Raw genomic sequence first — 23,044 nt, 5'->3', positions numbered from 1 at the left:
CCCTCACATGTGCACAGACTCCCTGGCTAGACAACGAACAAACATGTGAAACTTCAGAAAGTAAAAAATAGAAGGTATTGTCTTTGCCTGTTTTGCATTTCAATGGGCAATATTGTACGGTTAACATAAATTTTGGACAATTGCTACAGAATCTTACCAGATTACTAACTCTAGTGATGAAATTTGTGCCCATTCATTTTGTTTTCTCACTTTCTCAGTTTCTCTTCTCTCTCTGTTTCTCCAGCAAGTGCATGCATCCTATGCAGTAAGTTATCTGGGGTGTAGTTTCCTACCACACTCTTAGTGACCTACCTGGGAAGGACTGAAGTGGTAAGTAGGGATCTGTGTGATGTCCACTGCAGACCAAGACCCCGTCAAAGACCAAGGTCTCCTGTTTCCCATCAGCCTCCACAACGACATCCCATAGTCCATTGAAAGAAAAATCTGGATGTTTCCTCACGCTCCGCACTTTGGTCTGAGAACGAGGGCACAGACACGGGTGGTAAACTTACTGCCATCCTCAGATTTAATCCCCCCTCCACGGAAGTCCGTTAAATCTGAACACTACCACTCACCTGAGACAGCACTCATTTAGCGCTCACTCCTGAGTGCTCCCATAATGGCTTTGCTGTGGGTGCATTTTCAAGATATTATGGCTATTTCATTAAAAATCTAATTTTCCAGGGCCTGTGGGTGACATATTGATTAAGCTGCTGGACTCCCACATGGCCAACTGCAGTTCAAGTCCTAGAACCAGTAGTTTGAAACTCACACTGGGAACATGTACACGTGTGCCCCGAATCCCAGGAGGGTAAAGGAGGAGAAGGAATTGCAGCAAGCCCATCTCCTCGGGGGGGATTTCTCACTTTCTCTTCTCTCTCTGTTTCTCCAGCAAGTGCATACATCCTATAGCAAAAACCTCTCTCTAAAAAAAGAAATTCTAATTTTCTACAGAAATAAAAATAGGTAAGATTTAACTGTGAGAAAAAATGGAGGAGCGACTGAAGACATGTAATAGTATCCTTTTTCCAGGGTAACTTCTACATAGAAGGAAATAATATTTGTGTTTTTCATATTTTTAGCACAGGCCTGTCCAGTTTCCTTGAGCCCAGCTTTTTGGGTTTCAGAGAGGAATTAATGTTTCATTATGACTAAAGAGGTGAATTTTTTAATGTGTGCATTGGGGATAGTATGATGGAAGACAGAGTGTGGAAACTATTATACATGGATCCCCCAGATTTTCTTGTGTTGTTTATATAACCTTGGTTCTTGTTGTACAGGTAATATAACTTGTTATTGATCTAAATCCCTAAAGATTTTTAATTTAAAGTGGAGAGAAAGAACTTTATGATGCCACACCAATATTATCTGAATAGATTCTATTGTGCAAAATTCTCTAGTTGCACATTCAAGTGAATTTTTCAAAACATTGCTTTATTATAAGTAATGATTTTCTTTTTTTTAAAAAGAACTATTTATTTAATTTTATTTATTTATTCATTTATTTTAATTTGACCAGAGAAAGAGAGAGAGAGAGAGAGAGGAGAAGTGAGAAAGCAATCCACCAGGTCCGGGACTTAAACTGTGATCGACCACATGAGAGTGTCCAGGGCTTTAACCACCACACCACCTACTGGTCCCTATAAGTGATGACTTTCTAGGAAGGAAGCTCATTAATGTTCTCTTCCTCTGATTATAGCGGAAGATGCTAAATATAACTCATATTTGCAAAAGTCCGCATGTCTACACACATGCACACATGCACAGACGCACACACGCACACATTGAAGATGCAATATTCCATGTAGATTTTACCTTAAAACGAATGTAGTTGAGGAGGCCGAAATGTTTGGCATACATCCTGAAGTAGTCCATGAGCTTGGAGTTGTGCATGTAGTTGGGAAAATGGTCAGGGACAGGGAAGTCGCTGAAGCACATCATTTCCTTGGACGTGTTGATGGTGACAGATTTGTAGATACTAGGCATTTTCTCTGAAGCATTTTTCTGCCAAAGAAAGCCTCTCTCAATAAAAACAAATTTCGCAATAGTAAGGGAAACAAAATACAATATTTTAAAGAAGAAAGATAATCTCAGGCATACTGATGTAGTGCACTGCCCTTTTTAAAATGATTTTTTCACTCTCCTATCTACTAGAGAAAAAAGTTACATTGAAGAAAAACTGAGACCTACGTCTGAATTCTCAAACAAAATGATGGAAGTCGGAAACAGTGGAACGCTACCTTTAACATGCTAAAGAAAAAGTTCACCTAGCTTTTCATACCCAGTGAAAATATTATTGAAAAATAAAAGCGAAATAAACACATACTGGGACCAGCAAATGGTGTAATGGTTACATTGCAGGATTCCCACAGAGTCGACCATGGTTCGAGTACCAGACCCGACAGCTTAAAATTCATGTCAGGCACATGTGTGTGCATGCCCAAAATCCCGAGAGGAGAATAGAAAAGGGAATGCAACATGGCCATCCTCCCTGGGAAGTGATGTCTTGCTTCTGTCTCTCTCTGTCTCTTTAGTGAGTGCACATGCCCTATAGCAAAAAAATTTCTCTAAAACAAAAATAAATAAATAAAAGGAAACATATATTCAGGCAAATGAAAGATGAAAGAATGTGCTACCAATAATCCAAGACTACAAAAAGTATGAAAGAAAGTTCTTCGGGCTGAATGAGAATAAATCGAGATGAAAGTCTGCAAATGCTGGGAAGAATAAAAACACTAGAAATTATAAATATGTGGATAAACTTAAAAAATGGATGGTTTAATAAACAAGAATGTGGAGGTCAGCAGGTGGCATGGTGGGTAAGGTGCTGTACTTCCACATGACCAAGAGTGGTTTGATGCAGTGGTTTGAAATGCAAGCCATGAGTGCCCCAAATCCCAGGAGGAGAATGGAGAAGGGATTGTGGCGTGGCCATCACCCATCGGGGGATTTCTCACTTTCCCTCTCACTGTCTCTTTTTGTCTTTCCAGTAAGTGTATGTTCCCTATGGCAAAACCTTAAAAACAAGAAAAAGGAAAAGAAAAAAAAAATGGCTGGTTAAGAGAGCCAGATCCCACATGGCTGATTTCAGTTCAAATTCCAGCCCTGGTGGCTTAAAACACATGCTTGGCATCCGTGTGTGCATGTCCCAAGTCCTGACAGGATGGAGAAATGGGGGAGAAGGGATTTGGGTTTACCGCACCACACTGAAGAGTGCTTCTTCTCTCCCTCACTCCTTGTCTCTCTTTCCTTGGCAAGTGCACATGCCCTCTGATAATTAAAACAGCAACAATAGCAATAGTGTTGCGTGAGGTTTGTAATAGATTGAAAAAGTAAAATATATGATAATACAAAAATGGGAAAGGGAAGTGGAGTTAAACTGGATTTTAGAGTTGTAAGATCCTTAATTTCTTCAGAAAGTGGAAAAAGTACAAACAAGGCAGAAATTAATAAGTCAAAGATACTTCTTTTCTTAGTTTTTAGGCTAATCATTAACAATACAAAAATGGATTTCTAGATAATTTATAAGACAAATACAATGAAAAGTAAAACCAAAAGAAAGAGAGAGAGAGAAATGAGGAATGAAGAAACAAAGATAGGAAAGAAGTCGAAGTATGCTGGGGCCTGCAGGTGGAGTGGTGGTTAAGGCACCAGCTCCCAAATGGCCAACTCTGTGGTTTGAGTGCCTGACTTGGAGACCTGAAAACACGCTGGGTGTGTATGTGTGCATGCCCCAAATCCTCAGAGGACAGTGGAGGAGAAGGGATTGTGGCATGGCCATCCCTGGCGTGGCGTGATTTCTCACTTTCCCTCTTTCTCTGTCTCTGGTGAGTCCATTTTTACAGGTTGAATCAGGATTTTATTCCTAGGAATATGTTCATGAGAAATGAGTGCTCATCCACTCGAAGATATGTACAAGAAGGTTCATAATTTCTAAATAGTGAAATAACCCAAATGTCCTTAGATAAAAGAATGGATGAGTAAATTGTGGTAGAGTCATACAGTGGACTACCATACAGCAATAAAAACGTTTTAATTGAATTATGGCAATTTTCTATCACCAGTGGGTTTGGCATACACAAATGAAAGAAGCCAGACACTAAGCCACATGGTAAAAACAACCCCAAATCCACCCACAGACAAGTGAATGACTACATGGCAGTATTCACATACCAGAATACTACACAGCAGAAGAAAATTAAAACACACCACTGCAACCTACACAGTCTGAAGGGATCTCAAATGCATAATGATAAGTGGAAGAACAGTGATTCCATAAACCAGCAAAAGCAATAAGTATGATAGAAGTAAAAATAGTGAGCACGGCTGCAGTGGCTCACCCTGCTAAAAAGCTGAGCTCTGCAGACTGGGGTCACAGAGGAGGCCCAGGTTTGATTCCTGGTCCAACCTGAAGACTGGATGTGGTGGCATGTGCCTGTTATTCCAGCTGCTTGGGAAGCTGAGGCAAGAGACTCGTGAGAGCTCGAGAGCTCTGAGCTCCAGGCTGGCTTGGGCAACACAGCAGGATGCTAGCTAACAAACATCCAGGTGTGAGATGGCAGGCCTGCAGGCCCCACTGGGAGGATGAGGCAGGAGGATCTCAAGAGTGAGCTCTAGTTAAAAGTGTTTGCTTCTGGCTATTGACTGGCAAGAAACACACAGGAACCTTCTAGGATACTGTGAATATTCTGTATCTTGGACTGAGCAGTGGTTGCAAAGATATGTAAATATGACAATGATCAAGATGCACACTTAAGATTAGCACACTTTATTCACTTTAATGCATATTATTAGATAAACAAGGAATAGGATCACATTAGACAATAAAGTAAAATCAGATTCTATGGAGACGGACCTAAAACACAGTAAAGTGGAAAATCAAATGATTAAAAAAAGATATGCTTATCATGGTTTAGCAAAGAGACTGCAAGTTTAGTAGTCTTCATACAAACAATATTATTCAAAGTAGAAGGAACAAAAGATATTTCATATTAATAAAAGAAACTATCCACCAAAAATACATAACAGCTATAAGCCTCTAAACACCAACACGTCCTTTCTGTATGTGGTAGAAATGCAAGCAGAAAGTTTGGATTATTGCCGAGCAGTTTAGAAAATGGACCCTGTTCACTGTCCCCCACTTTGGCCTGTAGATCAACCAGTGTGGTCCTTTTCAGATACAAATCAAAGGACCTTGTTCCTCAGTATAAAGCCCTTTAACAGATTTCGGTCTCTATCGGAGAAAGTCCTTCCAACAGTGTATAAACCCTGACACAGCTTACGAAAATATTTCCCCATTCTGAGAGCTGTTGATTCACGCTAATTACTGCGTTGAAGATAATGTGCATAGCATGCTCACCGGGACTGCTGAGAAACGTGTCCATGTTGGAATACTCACTTTGCAGGCTAAGTAACATGTGATTGAATGTATAAAAGATATTGAAATAAGATATATTTTTAAAAATACAAATATATTCTATGGTGATTATGTCAGATGTTTATGTTTGTGAAAGCTGAATAAAAGGCATACAAAAAATAAATAAATAAACCCTGGCATAATCTGGTCTTTCATCCCCTGTGAGACCATCTCACAGATGTCTCCTCCTTGGCTGCTAGAGTACAGCCACCCTGACATTCTAGCCCTTCCCTAACATTCAAGGCATCTCCTTCCCCATGGCTTTGCACCTAAAGGTCCCTCTGAAGCCTTCTCTCCAGAAAACTATTCAGCTTTCTTTCTTCCATTTCAGTTCTTTGCCTTTTCATTGAGGCTCTTCATGACCCTACGTAGACGAGACTGTCCAAACTCTCCTCATTTTATACTCTATCATTCTCTATAACACCTACCACCATCAACCACATTATTTGTTTATTTTTCTCTCCTCTAGAGTGTAAGCTCCCTAAGGCTAGCATTTTTGTATTTGTATTTTCTAGACTATTCTTAGAAACCTGTAAAAGTACCTGATGCATTGTAAGTGCTCAAAAACATTTGTTGAATGAATAAATAAACTCTGAAATTAAAGGAGAAATGAAATGGATATTATGGAATATTTAGAACTGAATTTCAGTTAAATAAATGTACAGGAAAACTTATAGGTTACAGCGCACTAGTTGGGTGACCCCAAGAGCAGGCTGGCGGTCTCTCTGAGGGCAAGTAGGTAAGGTTTTGGACACTGATTTGCTCCTAAGGTGCTGTACGACACTGATGCTGATTACTTTGCCAATAAGCCATGCTCTATAAAGATAGAGGCACCTCACACTCTAGCTCCTGAAGCGTGACCAGGGTGGGGCAGAGCCAGGAGCAAAAGAAGAAGATCAGTTCATTCGTGCACACCCTGAGAATACCAGCCATGACTGGTGAGCAGAATGGTTCTCTGGGGTTATCAAAACTGGAAAATACTGGCCAAAGTGCTGGACTTCAAAGGTAATTCAACCACAGCAGAGTGGAGCACCGAGAGCAGGTGGGATCACCTGGGAACGTAAGCCTATCAACATTTGGCACCAAACTTGCACCCCTTAAGGCAATACAGTTTTTGCTACCGAAAACCAAAAGAAAAAAAATATCCTTGCCCTCTGATAGACAAGAGAAGAAGCTATACAGGGACCAGCGAGTCAGCAGCGTGACCACAGGAATGAATCTGAGGCTGCAACGAAGACACTCAGCAATATGCCTTCCTGTCTGAGCCTACATGCATGCTCCATCGGGGAACGTGGGTTACCCTTGACCTTAGGCACCTTATCGTCCGATCAGTTGATGTCCTCATAACCATCCCTTTCTCATACTTCTAATGATCACATGGGATCTCAGCTTTTCTGAAAGAATTCCATATCTAAGTCTGAAATTGACACATGTTTATGTATGTCCTCAATCAATAACACGAGCAAAATTAGGGTCATTAAATCATTCTTAAATTAGGATGTGCAGAAGGGAAGTCATCAGCTATCTTGCTAGGGCTATTTTTTAATGTTGCATGCTTTTAAAAAAAAAAAAAAACAATTTACCTTCAATCACTGTAATCCTTACAGCATACCAAATTAATTTCCCCATCATGAATACACTGTTCATTGGTTCAAAGGCATTAGCATACACATTATCATCAGCAGATAATTTTTGAAAAGCTGTACACTAATTAGATCTATAAAAAATGAGAAAAGGAAAGAAAAAAAATCTAGTGCTTTCTATACTACTTTTGGTGCCTCTTTGTTAATCTCTCAGAAGAATGTTACTTTTGTAAGTGAATCTATGTGCTTTGTGCTTCAAAAAAAAAGGAGATTCCTCAAAGACCTACAAATAGAACTACCATATGATCAGCAATTCCACTCCTGGGTATCTACCCAAAGGATAGGAATGTACTCAACCAGAAAAGCACTTGCACATCCATGTCTATTGTGGCATTATTCACAATTCCTAAGACGTGGAACGAACCCAAATGTTCATGAACAGACGAATGGATTGAAACACTGTGGCATCACGGAACACTACTGTCATAGAAAACAATGAGACCCAGTTATCTGATAGAAAGTGGACAAATATGTAAGATTTACTGCTAAGCAAAGAAAGCCAGACTATGAAAGTGAGGCACTGTATGTCCCCACTTACTATATACCAAATGTATGCACTTTAGGGTAGAAACTAAAATATCAGACATGGCCATAAAGGCATGGCGACCAACTGCGGATACCAGAGACAGTGTGAGAGGAAGGTGGGAAATGGGGAAGAGTGGTGGGTGGGGGAATAAAAGGGGAAAAAGAAAGAAGCAAAACATTTAAGGGACACAAAATGGAAAATTATCTGTTGAAGATAATATGTATAGTAATGTCTTTGATTGAGCTAATATACAATGTATTCTATATGGGAAAATTCATTTTGTATGCTGTAAATATTTACATTGAATGACTGTAAAGAATAACTTAAGATTTTTTTAAAACCTCAAAATTAAAAGTAAATCTTGTAAATAATAAAAAATATAATAAAATAAAACAAAGCAAGTTACATGCTTAAAACAAAAAGACTATCCAAACTACCTGGAATTTCCAGAGACCTCCAATATCGTCATTCCTTTCAAAGCAGGTGGGCTCCAAATCTTCATCCAGACAGCACTTGATGGCCCCCAGCCCGCTGATCCCCGCTCCAATCACAGCGACCCTCTTCTTGGCCATGGCGCCTCGGCTGGCTGGTGGAGACCAACAGCGGTTACTACCTAGTGGGAGTAACACAAAGGCAACCAAAGCTACCCTTTCATAAGGACTATCGGTTTGCTGTTATAAACTTAGATTGTTCTTATTAGCAATGAGAGCACCAGTATGCTGGTCACCTAGCAGGGACAATGATAGGGACAAGGGGCATAAAACTATACACAAATCGATTTCTTTCTCCAAAACGTCTCTGTATACTCAGAGAGAGAGAAAGAGAGAGAGACACGAGCGAGATGCAAACATGTAATTCCCAGGTCAGGGACCGAATACAATACGGCATCACTTCTCTGCAGGCAGTACAGGGAAGAAGTACCTGGTCTGCTGGGGGGAGAGACTCAGATAAAAATACCGAAGGGGGAATGAATAGGAGCTGGCAGGTGAGAAAGCAGGAAGGGCCGTGTGTGTGTGTGTGTGTGTGTGTGTGTGTGTGTGTGTGCATGCACATGCATGCGTGTGTGATACTGTAGTCAGTAAGAATAAGACTGAAAATTTGGTGGTGGCCATTTGTGATCTTTGCCTAAGAAGTTCCAGTGGCACGTGGGATGGAAGCCATGGTGTAGGAGTTTGAGGAGAAAATAAGACCAGAGAACATAGACGTGACGGCTGTTCATTATATTCCCAAAAGGCCTATGAAAGCAAAGTAAGTCCAACATACTGGCTTTTCTCTTTTTCAATGATGTCATAAAAGTTAGCTGCAGATCTTTTTAAAAAATTGTATTTTCAAAAGTAGTGTGAAGGTATCATAGTTCTTAGAATGAAGTATCTTAGCTAGTATCTCTGAGCCTTAGGGGGTGCATTCATTTGTTCATCCCTCCGTTTACTTGTTCGACAATCACTTACTGATCTCCGACAATGGGCCGAGGTTTGTATTTGTTGCTGAGGCCACAGAGAAGAGTATGACACAGCCCTCGACCTCCGGGCCTCACTCTAAAGGCAGAGGGCAGGGCACATGGAGTTAAAGACAACTCTGCCACGGCTGAGGTTAAGAAAAGCGCAAATCGCGTTTCGATCCGGCCAAGTCACTTGTAGTGACTGTAGACTTTGGCCCTTTCCCTGTAAAAATGTCATTTGTCACAAAAGCTGTTTCCTGTAGAAATGCCCTAACCTTTTCTACTGGTTCCCTTCTAATTACCATCTTCCCTGAAATTTTCAGACACAGTTAAAAGTTCATCCTCCTTGGTAGCCACACTATCACTGCATTTAACATATTGTTTTATTACTTATTATTCTACCTCTCTTATTTTGACTAATAATCACCTAGTAAAATTTGAGACTCATAGCTAACAATGAATAAATGTTGATGGAATGAAATTTGAGGGAAAATATTAATTTCTAAACATTGCTACTTTTCTTTTAGTTGCTAACATGGTTAGCAAATAAAAAACAATAAGAACACTATTTGATACAGATAATCAGATAAAATATATTAACGACTATCCCCACATCCCCCCCCCTCCCCATAAACCAATATATATTATATGGCAAAGATAAGAGACCAACCTTTGGCAAAAAGAAAGATCAAGTTTGATTTCAGCTTCTCAGGGAAAGTTGATCTATCTTCTCTCTGTCTTTTTTGAAACAAAGTAACTCCACAGCAACAGGAACCCTTTTATAGCCTATTGAATTAGTTGCTGGGTAATCCTTTCCCATGACTCTTCCAATTTGGATTAAAACATTGCCATGAGCCTTTTAGGGAAGGGACCATGTCTAATCTAATAGCATGTATAATTTACTCACTGATACTGATACCGATCTACGGTAAATTTTACTTCTGTTGGCACCCCGTAAAGACCATCTGAGCAAAATCATTGGCATCAACTTGGAAAAATAAAATATCTATTTCATTATGAATTCACTGGTCACAAGTCAAAACATTTTGATCCTTTTAGATAATTTTATGTTAAGAAAAATTTCAGTGGAGACAATGAAAATAGTATTCAACTAATGCTTATAATGTTCGTGAGAAAGCGGAACAGGCTATAAATGATAAAAATAAATAGACCAAGTTACTACTAATTACTCTATTTGGGTGACAGAACAATGATTGTTAGTACTTTTAACCTTTATGCTTTCCTATATAAAATATATACATAATTTTCAAAAATGATTGCTATTGGGACCAGCAGTTGGGGTAATGGCTATGTTGCTAGACTCCCCATGTAGTTGACCATGGTTCGGGACCCGGATCTGGTGGCTTAAATTCACGCCGGACAGTGTAGCCATCCCTCTTGGGGGGTGATTTCTCGCTTTCTGTCTCTCTATGTCTCTGTCTTTCTGGCGAGTGCATGAGCCCTATAGCAAAAACCTCTCCAAAAAAAAAAAAAAAGAAAAAAGATTGCTATTAAAAACCTAGTCTTTGAGTTCTCAGTTACAAACTGCATCCTTGAGTTCAAAGGGAACCTGAAAATTGTCTGTCCAATCTTCTGGCAAACACAGGAATCCTCTTTACAGTGTGCTTCAGACATATTAATCAGGTCTTAGCTATATGAGGTGATAAGGCCGTGCTGTTTCAGAAAGAGCGCATTATATTTTCAAAAAGTTCTGATCCTTAGGAAGGGCTTTCTTACCTTCCACTAATGTCTGCTTTTCTAACCGATGGACGGCAGTCTTCACTCTGTCGTCCACTGTTTTCTATCTGATGGCTCTTTGAGATAGCTATCATACCTTATTGAAGCATCAATTTATTACTATTTTTATTTATTATTTTTTAAGGTTTTAGCACTGGAGAGAGAGAAAGACAGTGAGAAGGAAGGTGAGAAATCACCCCCCTGGGAGATTGCCACACCCACCACAATACCTTCTCTTCCATTCTCTAGGGATTTGGGGCATGCACACACATGCATGCAGCATGTTTCAAGCTGCCAGATCTGGGACTTGAACCATAGTCGGCGATGTGGGAGTCCAGTGCCTTAGTCACTATACCACCTTCTGGTCCCTCAGCTTCTCTTTAACCAGGAAAATGTCCACGATCCATTCAACTGCTCTACTAATACAATGTATGATACAGTATGTGTTCCGGGTGCTAAGTAAGTATGTGTAGGATTGGTCTTGAGAATGAGACGCTTTTATTCATAGGCTGCCCTCACGCTCCAAGAAAGGGAATTACTCATACAAGGCACAAGTCACCGGGGTCATCTCATAATCCTGCCTATCATGGCAGCCACAGTGTTATGGGAGTAACATAGTGCTTGCTGAAGCTCATGCCAGGTGGGAAGGTCCTGGGTTTGCATCCTGAGGGCTCCCTGTACACGGAAGGCCCACACATGCCTTGGACCCTGGCTGGCTGAGGCGTACAGCATGAAGCCTCTGGTGGGGATGCCTTTCTCTCTCCGTCTCTCATGAATCTTTGATAAAAGGATTCTGCCTATCCACAATATTGTTGTCTTCCTCCCCTCTGATCTTCACTGGTCCCATGGTTCCACATAAAGGCATTGTATGCTAGTATCATATGATAAGATATCCTTTTGTCTGTCAATACTTTTTGTTTTTTGGAGAGGTGTTTACTATAGGGCGTGTGTGCTCACCAGACAGACAGAGACAGAGAGACAGAAAGCGAGAAATCACCCCCCTGGGGGGATGGTCACGCCGCAATCCCTTCTCCTCCATTCTCCTCTTGGGATCTTGGGCACGCACGCACACGCATCTGGCGTGAGTTTAAGCCACCAGGTCTGGGACTCGAACTGCAGTCAACTCTGTGGGAGTCCAGCGACATAACCATTACGCTAATTGCTGGTCCCAATACTCTTTGATATACACAGGATAATGAAAATATTATAATAGAAAAACCTCAATTATGATTAATTGATAAAATTAGAAATGTAAAAACAAACAGAAAAGATCCAAATGCACAGAAGCTCTTTGCTACATTCTAATTTAATGACTTATGTAAAAGTTGGGATTCCACTGTGACAAGCATTCAGTGCTTTTTTTAGTATAGTTTTGTTCAATACACAAGTTTTAGGAGGTGGAGACCATCACAAATGTACTAAATGCACCAAAACCTTCAAATGAGATTTTCTTATTTCTATGAAAGGTCTCTTATTTTCTCAGTTTTGTTTTCCTCCTTCCAAGTAAGACACACAGCTCCAGCGACCTCTTCATCTCTCTCACGGACCAATGCGCCGTGTCCAAACCTAACCTGTAAGATCTGTAAGCATACAGAGGCCCAGAGCCCCTGCCTCTATGTGCCCCCCCCATTCCCTTTAAAGCAGTCATCACGTCTCACGCGTGTCTTTCCTGTCCTGATGTCTCACACTGCTTGTCTTGGTCAACAATGCTCGTTTCAAGCTGCTATAATACAACATCTGAGACGGGGTAGTTTATAAAGAACATAAATTTCCTTCTCACTGTTCCGTAGCTGGGAAGTCCAACATCAAGGTGCCGGTACCCGGTGAGGGCTTTCTTGCTGCGGCATCTGATGGTGGAAAGCCAGAGGATGAGAGAGAGTATGAGAGAGCAGGAGGGAGCCAGACTCGCTTTTGTAACAACCCAATCTCACGTAACTAACCCACTCCTGTAACTACGTTAATCCCCCTCTTACCTGGCCCCACCTTTCAACACTGTTGCAATGGGGGTTTAACTTTCTGACACATAAACTTTAGAGAACTTAATCAAACCGTAGCACTAGTCTTTTAGAGGTGGATTTTAGAGGAAAGAAGGGATAACTATGCACTTATAACCAGTCAACCTTTTTCCCTAAAGCATTTATGGAAACTCTTGCTTCTCAAATGTAAAATTTAATGTAAACAACGTAAGTTAGAAGAGAAGTCCTAGTTGATTCAATAGCTCTTAGTCTGGCAGAGAAAAACCTTTCTATATACCCCAAATATGAAGAGTGAACACACTATCTACTGTCTTCTCACTTGGATTCAGTTTCTTGTTTTTGCTTTGTGTGTGTGTGTGTGTGTGTGTGTGTGTGTGTGTGTGTGATATATTTTCTATACAAGAGGAGCCCTTATTTCACTTTCTACTTTGTAGGGCTGTAATAAGTCTGATACATTGTAGGAATTTGCATGCTGGGGACATTTTCTAAACCCAGTATCATGTGACTTTACAGGACAGAAACAAGTGAAAGGTTTGTACTCAGGAAAATAATCTACGATTTAAGATTTAATCCCACTGGAAGCATTTACAGACATAATAACTGGATAGTGCAGTTTTGTCCGAGAACTGCAGCGTACCTGCCGTGCTTCTCCGGTTCACGACCTGCTCCCATTCCACCACCAACCACCACGTGGTCCCCCTCCCACCGGGCAGTCCTCCCTGAGACCGCCCGCTCAGCTCCCCTCTGTGCTGGTGCCACACCTGGGCTACGTCTGATGTCCCTGACCTTGTAAACAGCCCTGTGCTCTTCACTCCTCACACAGCCACTCCTCTCCTGCACGATGAGATCCTCGCATGGGGCCATCCATCTATGATACCTTTTTTATTATTTTTAAAAATTTTTTGCCTTTTAAAATTCTCTTTCAATCTCCCTCCCACTGGCCCTCCATTGCCCACCTCCCTCGCACTCTGTCTCTCGTGCTTTCCTGCCCCACTCTCTCCAGTGTGTGCTATAGGGTGCATCTATTCGATTAAGTGGGGACATACAACTCCTCTCTTCCACAGCCTGGCTTGTTTCTCTCAGCATTAAAGCTTCTGTATTCATTCACCTTCTTTTTCTTTCTTTCTTTTTTTTTTGGAAAGATTTTTGCTATAGGGCACGTGCGCTCGCCAGACAGATGGAGAGAGACGTAGAGACAGAAAGCGAGAAGTCACCCCTCAGAGGTGATGGTCACGCCGCAATCCCTTCTCCTCCATTCTCCTCTCGGGATCTTGGGCAAGCACGCACACGCGCCCGGTGTGAGTTTTAAGCCACCGGGTCTGGGGCGTGAACTGCGGTCGAGTACGTGGGAGTCCAGCAACATAGCATTACGCTAACTGCTGGTTCCCTTCATTCACCTTCTATTAGGTATCAGGGTCTCATTTTTTTTTAATAGCTGAGTAGTATTCCACAGTGTACATGTGCCACACTTTTTCAATCTATCCTTAAGGACAGGGACAGATGAGGAAAAGGTGATATTATGGGATGACTTCTGATGTCTGAAAAAGAGTGGGTACATATTCAGTGCCCTCTCAGATAAGTAGTCTACTTAAACTTCCCCATGTCATTAGCATAATATGCCCCTTTTTGTCTACTCATAGGAAATAAATCCACTTTAAATAACTCAAAAAACATTCAGTGACACAGCAGAGCTGGCCCCAACTCTGCATGCAAGGCTTGGGCATTTTATTATGGTTCCCCCTGTTGGACGCAACCCCCAGCCCATTTTGGCTTCTTCCCTTGTGGCACCGTCCATGCTAACCTGGCACTGTCTTTCCATGCCGACTCTGTCGAACCAAAACACCGCTGCTTCTGCCATGGAGGCTTAAAGGAGCACACGCTACAGCCTTAGCTTTGTCCTGCCTAGAAAGAAATCTGGTTGTCACGCCACTCTTCCTAACCTATTTCTATGAGGCTTTTTTGTGGAGGCCTCTGAGAAGTAGACCTTCTCGGGGCCAGCAGGTGGCATGGTTGTTAAGGGACTGGACTCTCACGTGGCTGAGCATGGTTCGAGTCCCAGACCTGGTGTCTTTCTTTCTTACTTTCTCTTGCTCTATTCCTCTCTGATCAAATCTAAGAAAATTAAATAAATAAATTTAAATAAAGTAATTCTTTTCAAAAATAAATAAAAATGTAAAAAAGTAGATCTTCTCTTCTGACAACTTTTTAATAGCTCAAACATACAGAAAAATGTAGAAAAGAGTAGAAAGTAGAGCTTCCCCCTGTGTGCAGGGGACCTGGGCAGTAGTAACTGGGTGGTTTGTGTGCGGCGATATTACGAATCCCCTCATCCAATGTGGTGGCGAGGAGTGTCTTGGGCTACTGCTTCCCCTGACCATTCCACAGAACTTACAGCAGCCTCACGCCTTAACTCACTGGACTGTCGATGTTTTGTTTTACTTGATGATGCGGCATGAAGTAAGTGTGATCGGGAAGCCCTGCTCTCCGACAGTTGTGTACATACCAGCCAGATTTAACGTACACAGATACTCCTCCACTTCCGCTATGGTTATGTCCCAAAGCATGCGTGGTAATTTGGGAACGGTGTAAGTCTAAAGTGTATTTCATACACCTAACCTACCGAGCATCGGAGGTTAGCCTTGCCTACCTTGAACATACTGAGAGTGCTTAGGTGAGCCTGCAGTTGGCTATGATCATCTAACACACTTGACCAGTCCCTGTAACTTATTGACCGCTAGAGTGCAAGTGAAAAACAGAATGGTTGTGTGGTTTCTATGGAATGCCCATTGTCTTTGCACCATTGTGAAGCCAAAAATTGCAAATCTGAGACCTTCTGTATATTGCCATTTAGCCATATTTGTTATGAAATACTTTTTGAAGTAATAGCTGAAACTCTGTATCCCCCCCTGCTCCTCCAGTCACACTGCCTTCCCTTCCTCTCCAAAGGTGTCCGCTCTCCTGGAAGTGGTGTTCATCCTTCCTGCACACGTGGAAGGCTGTAGGTACATGTGGATGTGCACTTAGGGACCCACACCACCATGTGCTTGTAAGTTTTACTCGGGTGCTCTCTCTCTGTAATAATTCTTTCACTCTTAGTTTTTAATTAGGCATTGCATTTTTATAATTACTGTTCGATTTATTTTCATTTTTAGAATTACTGGTATATTCTGATGTGCTGCTTATTACTTCTCTACTTAGCATGTCTTAATTGATTTTCTCCCCTTTTGCCTTTTTATTTGATTGATTGCATTAATATTTTTTTGTCACCTATATTTTTTCCTTCTACTGGCTTGTAAGTTACATATTCTATTTCTAGTCTTTTACTAATTACTTCTAAATGTCAATACAAATATCTGTCTAATCATGGCAGCTAATTAGTTATATAAGAATTCCAATAAAACTATTATAAAAATTTTATTTCCAACTACTATTTGCTCTTCTAGTTTTAACTTATTCTAACTTGCTATTTTCTGATTTTATTTTTTACCTACTTCAATTCCCAATGAGTTATAATTTGTACTATTGTTACAGTTAGTTTTTAGATAAGCTTTTTATCAGTGTGTTCTACATGCTTGCATCGCATTGTTCCCTTTCTTTACCAGGAAGGAATGAAATCTCACTGTGTCGCTCCTCTTTGCCTAACTTACTCAGTTGAGAATCTTCTGCAGAGAGCTCAACAATGACGATCATGTTTTAGAGTTCTCTTCACATACTAAACTTTCTTACACTGTCCCCGGTATGTCCAAACTTCTCTTTACTGGTTCTATCACTTTCTCTCCTTGTGTGCTAGATAATTCCTCCAACGCTTGCCGTCTGCTTAGTCTTCTGTGTCTAGTCTGATTTCTATTCTTATGCTTTTCTAGAAATTGGACTTTTTCTTTTCCTTTAGCCATTTTCTTGTGAATTATATTCATTCTTTTGGCTCCTTAATAACTTTAAACTCATCTTATATTTTCTTGATATTGTTCTGTTGTTCCTAGGTTGTTTCATCATCTTACACTTGAGATTGTTCTACCATCTCAAATATTTGAGAGGTCGATCATCCTGTTTTTATATCTGTTGATACTGCCTTGCTTTGGATCATTTTCATTTAAGTGGTTTAAAATGTTCAACTTCACCATCAGTGGGGATTTTGCTTCCTTTGGAGTTCCACACGCTTGAATTATATATGAACTGTTCTCCATCCCCTTTGCCATGTATTCCAGCTATTTCATGGTCTGTCAATGTCTTCTCTTAAGAATTTAAACACCACGCATGCGCATAGAGTACATTTGGATTCCACACCCATGTATGTTGTAGGTCTGAAGTTTCTACTTTTCATGGGAACATATTTTCCCAACCCAGAAACCCATACAAAATTAATCTCCCTAATGCCTCTCTGTGACGGAAGTCAACGTTCCCCTAGACTTTGTTTTCCCGTAAGCTCCTGGCTCTGTGTAGAGGTCATACCAGGCCTTCAGGTTTTAGCTTATGGTCCCTGGGCCTGTTTAGCCCCGTATTTCCCTTGACTATTTTGACATGAGGTCATGAACTTTCTGCTCTGGCTTTGAGTTCTCTCTTTATGAACCCGGAGACTTCTTACTCCTTTTTCGAAATTACTTCGTACTGGTATTTTGGTGTTTGTAGGGGGGAAGAAATGAATAGTCGTTCGTGTTAGCTCTAGCCACCAGATTGTTAGAATTATAAGTCTCTTGATTCTATCAACCTTTAGATCTCAGAGACCCTTGTCTACAGAGTCCTCTTTTATTTGTGCACTATTAATTAAATCTACTTAAACATACATGTATCTATTCATACATCATGTGCTTGTATGTCTGTGTGTGTGTGTGTGTGTGTGTGTGTGTGTATGCATCTCAAGAGATCTACTTTATTACAAATCCATCCCTGAGACAAATCTGCATGTGAGCTGATGCACCACATGAGCAGCCTTTGTGTTTCCCAATTCACTGATGGAGTCCACCCTGCTTCTTGGATGTTGTGTAGGAATTCAGATCAATTTCTTGGGAATCTCAGAAAACTCAGAGGCAGGGGAGAATTAGGTATCCCTTCTGGAGGTCTGAAATCTCTTTTTGTTAGAGAATCACAGAATTTAAGCTCTGCAAGTGTCACCAGCCCTCACTGTATGTGTGACCACCCTTTCTTACATCCCTGAGTAAAGGCCATCCATCGTCTGCTGGGACTCTCTAGACGTGAGGATTGTGTAACCTCCCAAGTCAGCCCGCTCATTTTCAGGCAACTCTGATTATGAATACAATCTTCTTCACATTGAGCTGAAATATATTTCTCTAAAGTGTCTACTCATCAATTCTAGTGTTGTCTTCTGTGATTACATAGAAAAAGTACATGTTCTTCATATGATGATTCTCAACTATTAGAAAAGGTTATGATCGATTTTTCTTTACGTGGTGACATATTCCTTATTTAATGGTTCGTCATAGCTTGTGATTTTAAATTGCATTGCTACCCTGGTCACTTTCTTCTTGACCTGCTCGGGTTTGCTAAAGCTCTTTACAAGACACCGTGGTCAGTGCAGACTATTCCATGCAATGGACACTGCAGACCACGGGTAAGTCACTACCTTTTCTTTTCCTAGAAGGACATTTGTTGCAAGTGGGTGCTTTCCTGAGAGTCATTATTATATAATACTGTGAGCTGTTCAGGCTTTGTTTTAGATGTTAATAGTATTCTAATCTTCATAATTACCATATTTAATGTCACGATGAGAGACAGCTTAGTAAGTGTTAGCTTTTTGGGAAGCAACATGGGAAACTGATGGCAGTAAGAGATTGAATATAGCAGTTGCTGTTCCCGTGTTGATTTTCCAAGTCTTGTATACCAGTGTGTAGTAATAGAGCATCACACCTCATCTTATATTAACCTAAATATTATACAAATGGTCTGTCATGAAACAAGAGCGGGCTGGCCTCATCGTGCCGCGGCCGAGCATGGGGAGCTGACTTTCGCATGGCCCACTGGAGTCTGAACCCCAGCCCCAGCTTGAAACTCACACCAGGGGTATGCGCACCTCCCATTCTGACATAAAGGAGGAAGATAAATGCCGCACGGTGACCACCCGCATCAGGGGGCATGCGCCCTCTCTCTCTCTGACAAGTACACACACCTTCTGGCAAAAAATGCCAAAAAGGAAACAGCAAAGAGCAAACAACTAACAACCAGAGAGGTCTAACAGAATTTAATTTACAGGGGTATTTCCTTGGTCTCAAAAGAAAAACACTTCAACACTGGCTGGATATGCTAGCTAGCATACAAGTGGTTAAATCATAAGACTCACTTCAACTTTTAAGTTTTCTTAAGGAGTTCTAGAGATCCAAAATATTATTGCTTTTTAATTTCAAGAAAACATTTAGTCAGAAAAAAAATCAAAATACATTCCATGATTAAAAGTCATACCTGTATTCTGGGAGTCCTGTCTACTGAGCAGGGCAAGGCAGCTAGAGATTTTAGACGGTCAACTCTGAATCCCAGTGGACATAGTAAAGGAGCTCTGGGTGACAGCATCCACTTGAGATAGTCTCAGATCTGGGGAGTAGACCCCAGCCCCCCGGAGTTATACCTGAGGCAGAATATCTTGACTCCAGGCAGGTGGAATAAAATCAGGACAAGCCTCCACTTCTGTAGGAAACTGAACTGGTAAGCAGAAAACCACTGCAGTCAGGGGTCAGCTGTGGTGGCACAGTGGTGGCACACTGCTCGGCCATGCTGGATTCATATGGAAGGTCGGGGTTCGGTTCCTGGGTCAACCTCTCCAACCCTGTCACCTGTGTACCATCCGTACCCTGCTCGAAAGACCTGGGGGAGGATGCATTGTGAGACCCTACTGGGGGGGGGCTACTTTCTCTCCTTTACCTTCTCTTTTTCACACTCACTGTCATGAAAAAAGAAACTTAAATGAAAGAAAGAAAGAAAGAAAGAAGGCAGAGTGAATGAAAGAATGAAAGAGAAAGTAGAAAGAAAGCAAATGTCATTGCATCTATTTCAGCTGTCAGATTTTGAGCCATTTCTTGATTTAGGTACGGGATAGAAGCTTGGAGAAGACAGAGTCCTTATTATCAAGGAGTTGCTATTAATACAACCTTAAATATATAATATGCCATAATAAAGGTAGAGCAGGCACCCTGCAGGGAAGGTAGGATTGAGGAAGGTGACACATTCCACTTCAGACGTGGCATGGCTGGGTACTAGTGGGCAGTGGTACGTGGCTCTGAGGCCATGCTATGGGCTGATTGTGGGAGGGCTGCAGATCTGGGATCCGTGAGCACGTGCTCTTGTGATAGCTAAACCACAAGGTGGGTACGTAGAGAGACTATCTTCTGCAAAGAGCCATGGGTTGATGGAGAAGACTAAATGCACGTGATACAAGAGGTAAGAGAGGTGGGAAAGTGACAAGGGTGTCAGTGACGGTGATAGCAAATGCTGACCATGCAGCAGGCTCTGTTCGAGAAGCTTTTTGTAAATTATATTATTCCTCCAAGAATGCAATTTTCACCCACATTTAGTAACGGAGGAAACTGGAACGAGGGAGGCTAAGTAACAGGAGCAGCGATTCTTGCTATTGACCATTCGATCCCAGGTGGGTTGCCTCTTGAGTACGTGTTCTAGACTACAACCTACCCTGTCTCTGGGAGTCAGAAAAGACACACCCGAAACTGGACCGAGGGAGGCTAAGTAACAGGAGCAGTGATTCTGCTGTTGACCATTCGATCCCAGGCGGGTTGCCTCTTGAGTACGTGTTCTAGACTACAACCTACCCTGTCTCTGGGAGTCAGAAAAGACACACCCTGACCAGAGTGGTGGGCCTCACTGTTAGATGTGGCAGAGGGTCTAGCGAGGAAGGTCTGGCTTGGGCCAGGACTGTGACCTGTGCTGTCACATGGCTCTGAGCCTGGTTTAATGCTCTGCCAAGGATGTCTTGAAATACTTCATGAGTTTTAGACAAAAAGCTCTGCATTTTTCCTTTGCACTGGGCCCCACAAGTTATATAGCTTGACCAGAGTCTGAGCGAGATAAGTAACATTTTTTGTTTTCTTATGATTCTAAGCACAAGTAATTCCAAAGAAGAAATAAGTAAGAAAAAATAAGTTTCTGTGGTCATATGTGTAAAAGGAAAGTGACCAGAGGATATGGAATAAAGAAGCAGCAGGTGGCATGGTGGTTGGGGTGCTGGGCTTCCATATGGCTATGGTTTGAATCCCGGATCCAGCGGCTTGAAACTCATGCCAGGCGCAGGTGTATATGTGCCCGAAGTTCCAAGAGGAGAATGGAGGAGAGGGGATTGCAGCCCGGCTGTTCCCCCTGGGGTGTGGTTTCTTACTCTCCCTCTCACTGTTTCTCGCTTTGTCTGTCCTGTGAGTGTACACTCCCTGTGGCAAAAACTTTAAAAAAACAAAAGTTGGAAGAGAAAGAGTGAATGAGGTCGTAATGAGAGGGTGTGTAGGGTGGAGAGTCGTTCTAGGACAGGCTGGTCTTGTTCACAGTCTGAGAGGGACTCCTTAAGGGGCCGAGTCAGGTTGAGGACCTTAGGGAGCAGGAGAGCTAAGGGGACAATGGAGGATGAAGAAATGGATCCCAAAGCTCCTGTGGAGATGCTGGCCTGGCCCTGCAGTCCTTCTCCCAGATCGGAGGAAATAGAGGTCTGAGGGTTGACGGACAAGAGTTGGGGCAGCTTCTATTTGATGGTCTCATTTTCCTTTTCTTAGTTATTTAAGAAGGAGCTGGGGGTAGGGGCTCAGCCTGGAGCCTGAGGAAAGGGACAGAAGACTTGAGGCCGTCTCTGAGAGGAATATGAAAGGGAGCTGGCAAGGGACTAGTGCAGTCCTAGTGAGGCTCGAACTAACACTGTAGCCTCCCTGTCGACCCTGCCCACTTCACCACCTCTGATCCCAACTCACTACTCTTTTTTTTTTTTTTGTATTTTTTTCATTTTTTAATTTCTTTTTATATTTTTTTCAAAAACATTTACTTTACATATCAAGAAATTTAACTCATACTCCATAGTTCTTGACAGTTAATAAAAAACTTTCAAAATTTCAAAATACTGAATTTTAAGGATAATGTTCAAATATTTCTCATAATTTTGTTTGTGACTCTATAACAACAGAAACAGTATGGTTTTAAATATTTTTGAGAAAATATTTACATGTGAACTACTCAAATTCCTGAAAAGTAAATGCCCAGCACACAAGTCACACATAAAGCTTCTGAATTCAGCCCTGCCTACCAAGTATTCTGTGATACACCATCTGCTAGCAAAGATCAGCCCCTTTTTCTTCCTTCAACATCTTTCTCAAAATAATCCTCTAGTTGTGGTTGCTCTTTTGCAATCTCTACTGATTACAGTGCTGGGCTGGAAAGTCCAGGTTATTTTATGTTATAAATTCTCTCACATATCTTCTCTAATCCTCTCTGCCAGGCAGAACTATTTATGGTGCCAGGTCATCTTTCTAAGAGCTTCTGTTGACTTCCTTGAGATCCACCTTAGTTCCATAGTGTTCTGATTAATCTTCAGGTATGACATTTCAGTCAAAGACCTGTCCAACAATGAGTATTTCCAATTCCTGAATCAATGTGACAAGCATTATTGAACTTATACAAATAACCCTTCTACCACAAAATAAGAATATTCCCAAATGTTTTCCAATTCCAGAAGGGTCAGGAAGGAAGAAAAGTTTGTTTCCATTTAAAGAAACAAACAAAAATATTTTAACATATTGCTGAACCTATCAACAACTCAAAAGAAAGTAAACTGTTTAAATTGGGAAAATAAATCGTAGTAAAAAAAATTCAGCGCAGCCGGGCGCCGAATGGCCGGCCCCCCTCTGGGGGCCCAGCCTCCCTGGCCTCTCAGGCGCTGGATGGCCCGGAGGCCGAAAACAAGGTTGAAGAACTTGCAACTTGAGAAGATGATAGCTACCAGCCCTGCATTACCTCAGGGGAAAACAAGAACTACTCTGCCATTCTTAAGGAAGCCAGATACCCAAGGACAACTCACACTGCAGATCCCCACAACACCATTCCTGGTAACTACAAGATGACTGCTGTGCCGCATCAGCTGATAATCATCCCTGCGTACCAGAACTGCTTTCCTGAAACTGCATTCCCTGGAGACTCACCTACACTTGCGGATCTGCAGGAGACCCTCCCTTAATCCAACCCTGAGTGGAGTTTATGCTCCCTATTGCCAAAAACTTTATGAGCTGATGGTTGGAACTCGTGGCCTCTCTCCCTTTACTTGTATGTATCACTTTTTCAGTAACTCTTCTGGAAGACAACTGTATATAGCAGGGATAT

At 41.6% G+C, this 23,044-nt stretch overlaps 1 protein-coding gene across 1 annotated transcript in view; it reads right to left on the bottom strand.

Annotated features, from left to right (window-relative positions):
• The window catches only part of LOC102493182 (dimethylaniline monooxygenase [N-oxide-forming] 5), a 22,365-nt gene extending 14,208 nt beyond the window's left edge, over positions 1 to 8,157 (bottom strand). Inside the window, exons 1-3 of the mRNA XM_006142270.1 lie at positions 8,023 to 8,157; positions 1,816 to 2,004; positions 313 to 475 (exon numbers count right to left, since the gene is read on the bottom strand). Coding sequence (XP_006142332.1) covers positions 313 to 475; positions 1,816 to 2,004; positions 8,023 to 8,157 — 487 coding nt within the window. The remainder of the gene's footprint in view (positions 1 to 312; positions 476 to 1,815; positions 2,005 to 8,022) is intronic.
• Between the last annotated feature and the right edge of the window lie 14,887 nt (positions 8,158 to 23,044).

The sequence above is a fragment of the Tupaia chinensis genome, unplaced genomic scaffold (assembly GCF_000334495.1).
Source record: "Tupaia chinensis unplaced genomic scaffold, TupChi_1.0 Scaffold000070_1, whole genome shotgun sequence".
Classification (NCBI taxonomy): domain Eukaryota; kingdom Metazoa; phylum Chordata; class Mammalia; order Scandentia; family Tupaiidae; genus Tupaia; species Tupaia belangeri.
Note: the sequence above shows the minus strand (reverse complement) of the source record. Positions and strands in the feature narration are given on the sequence as shown.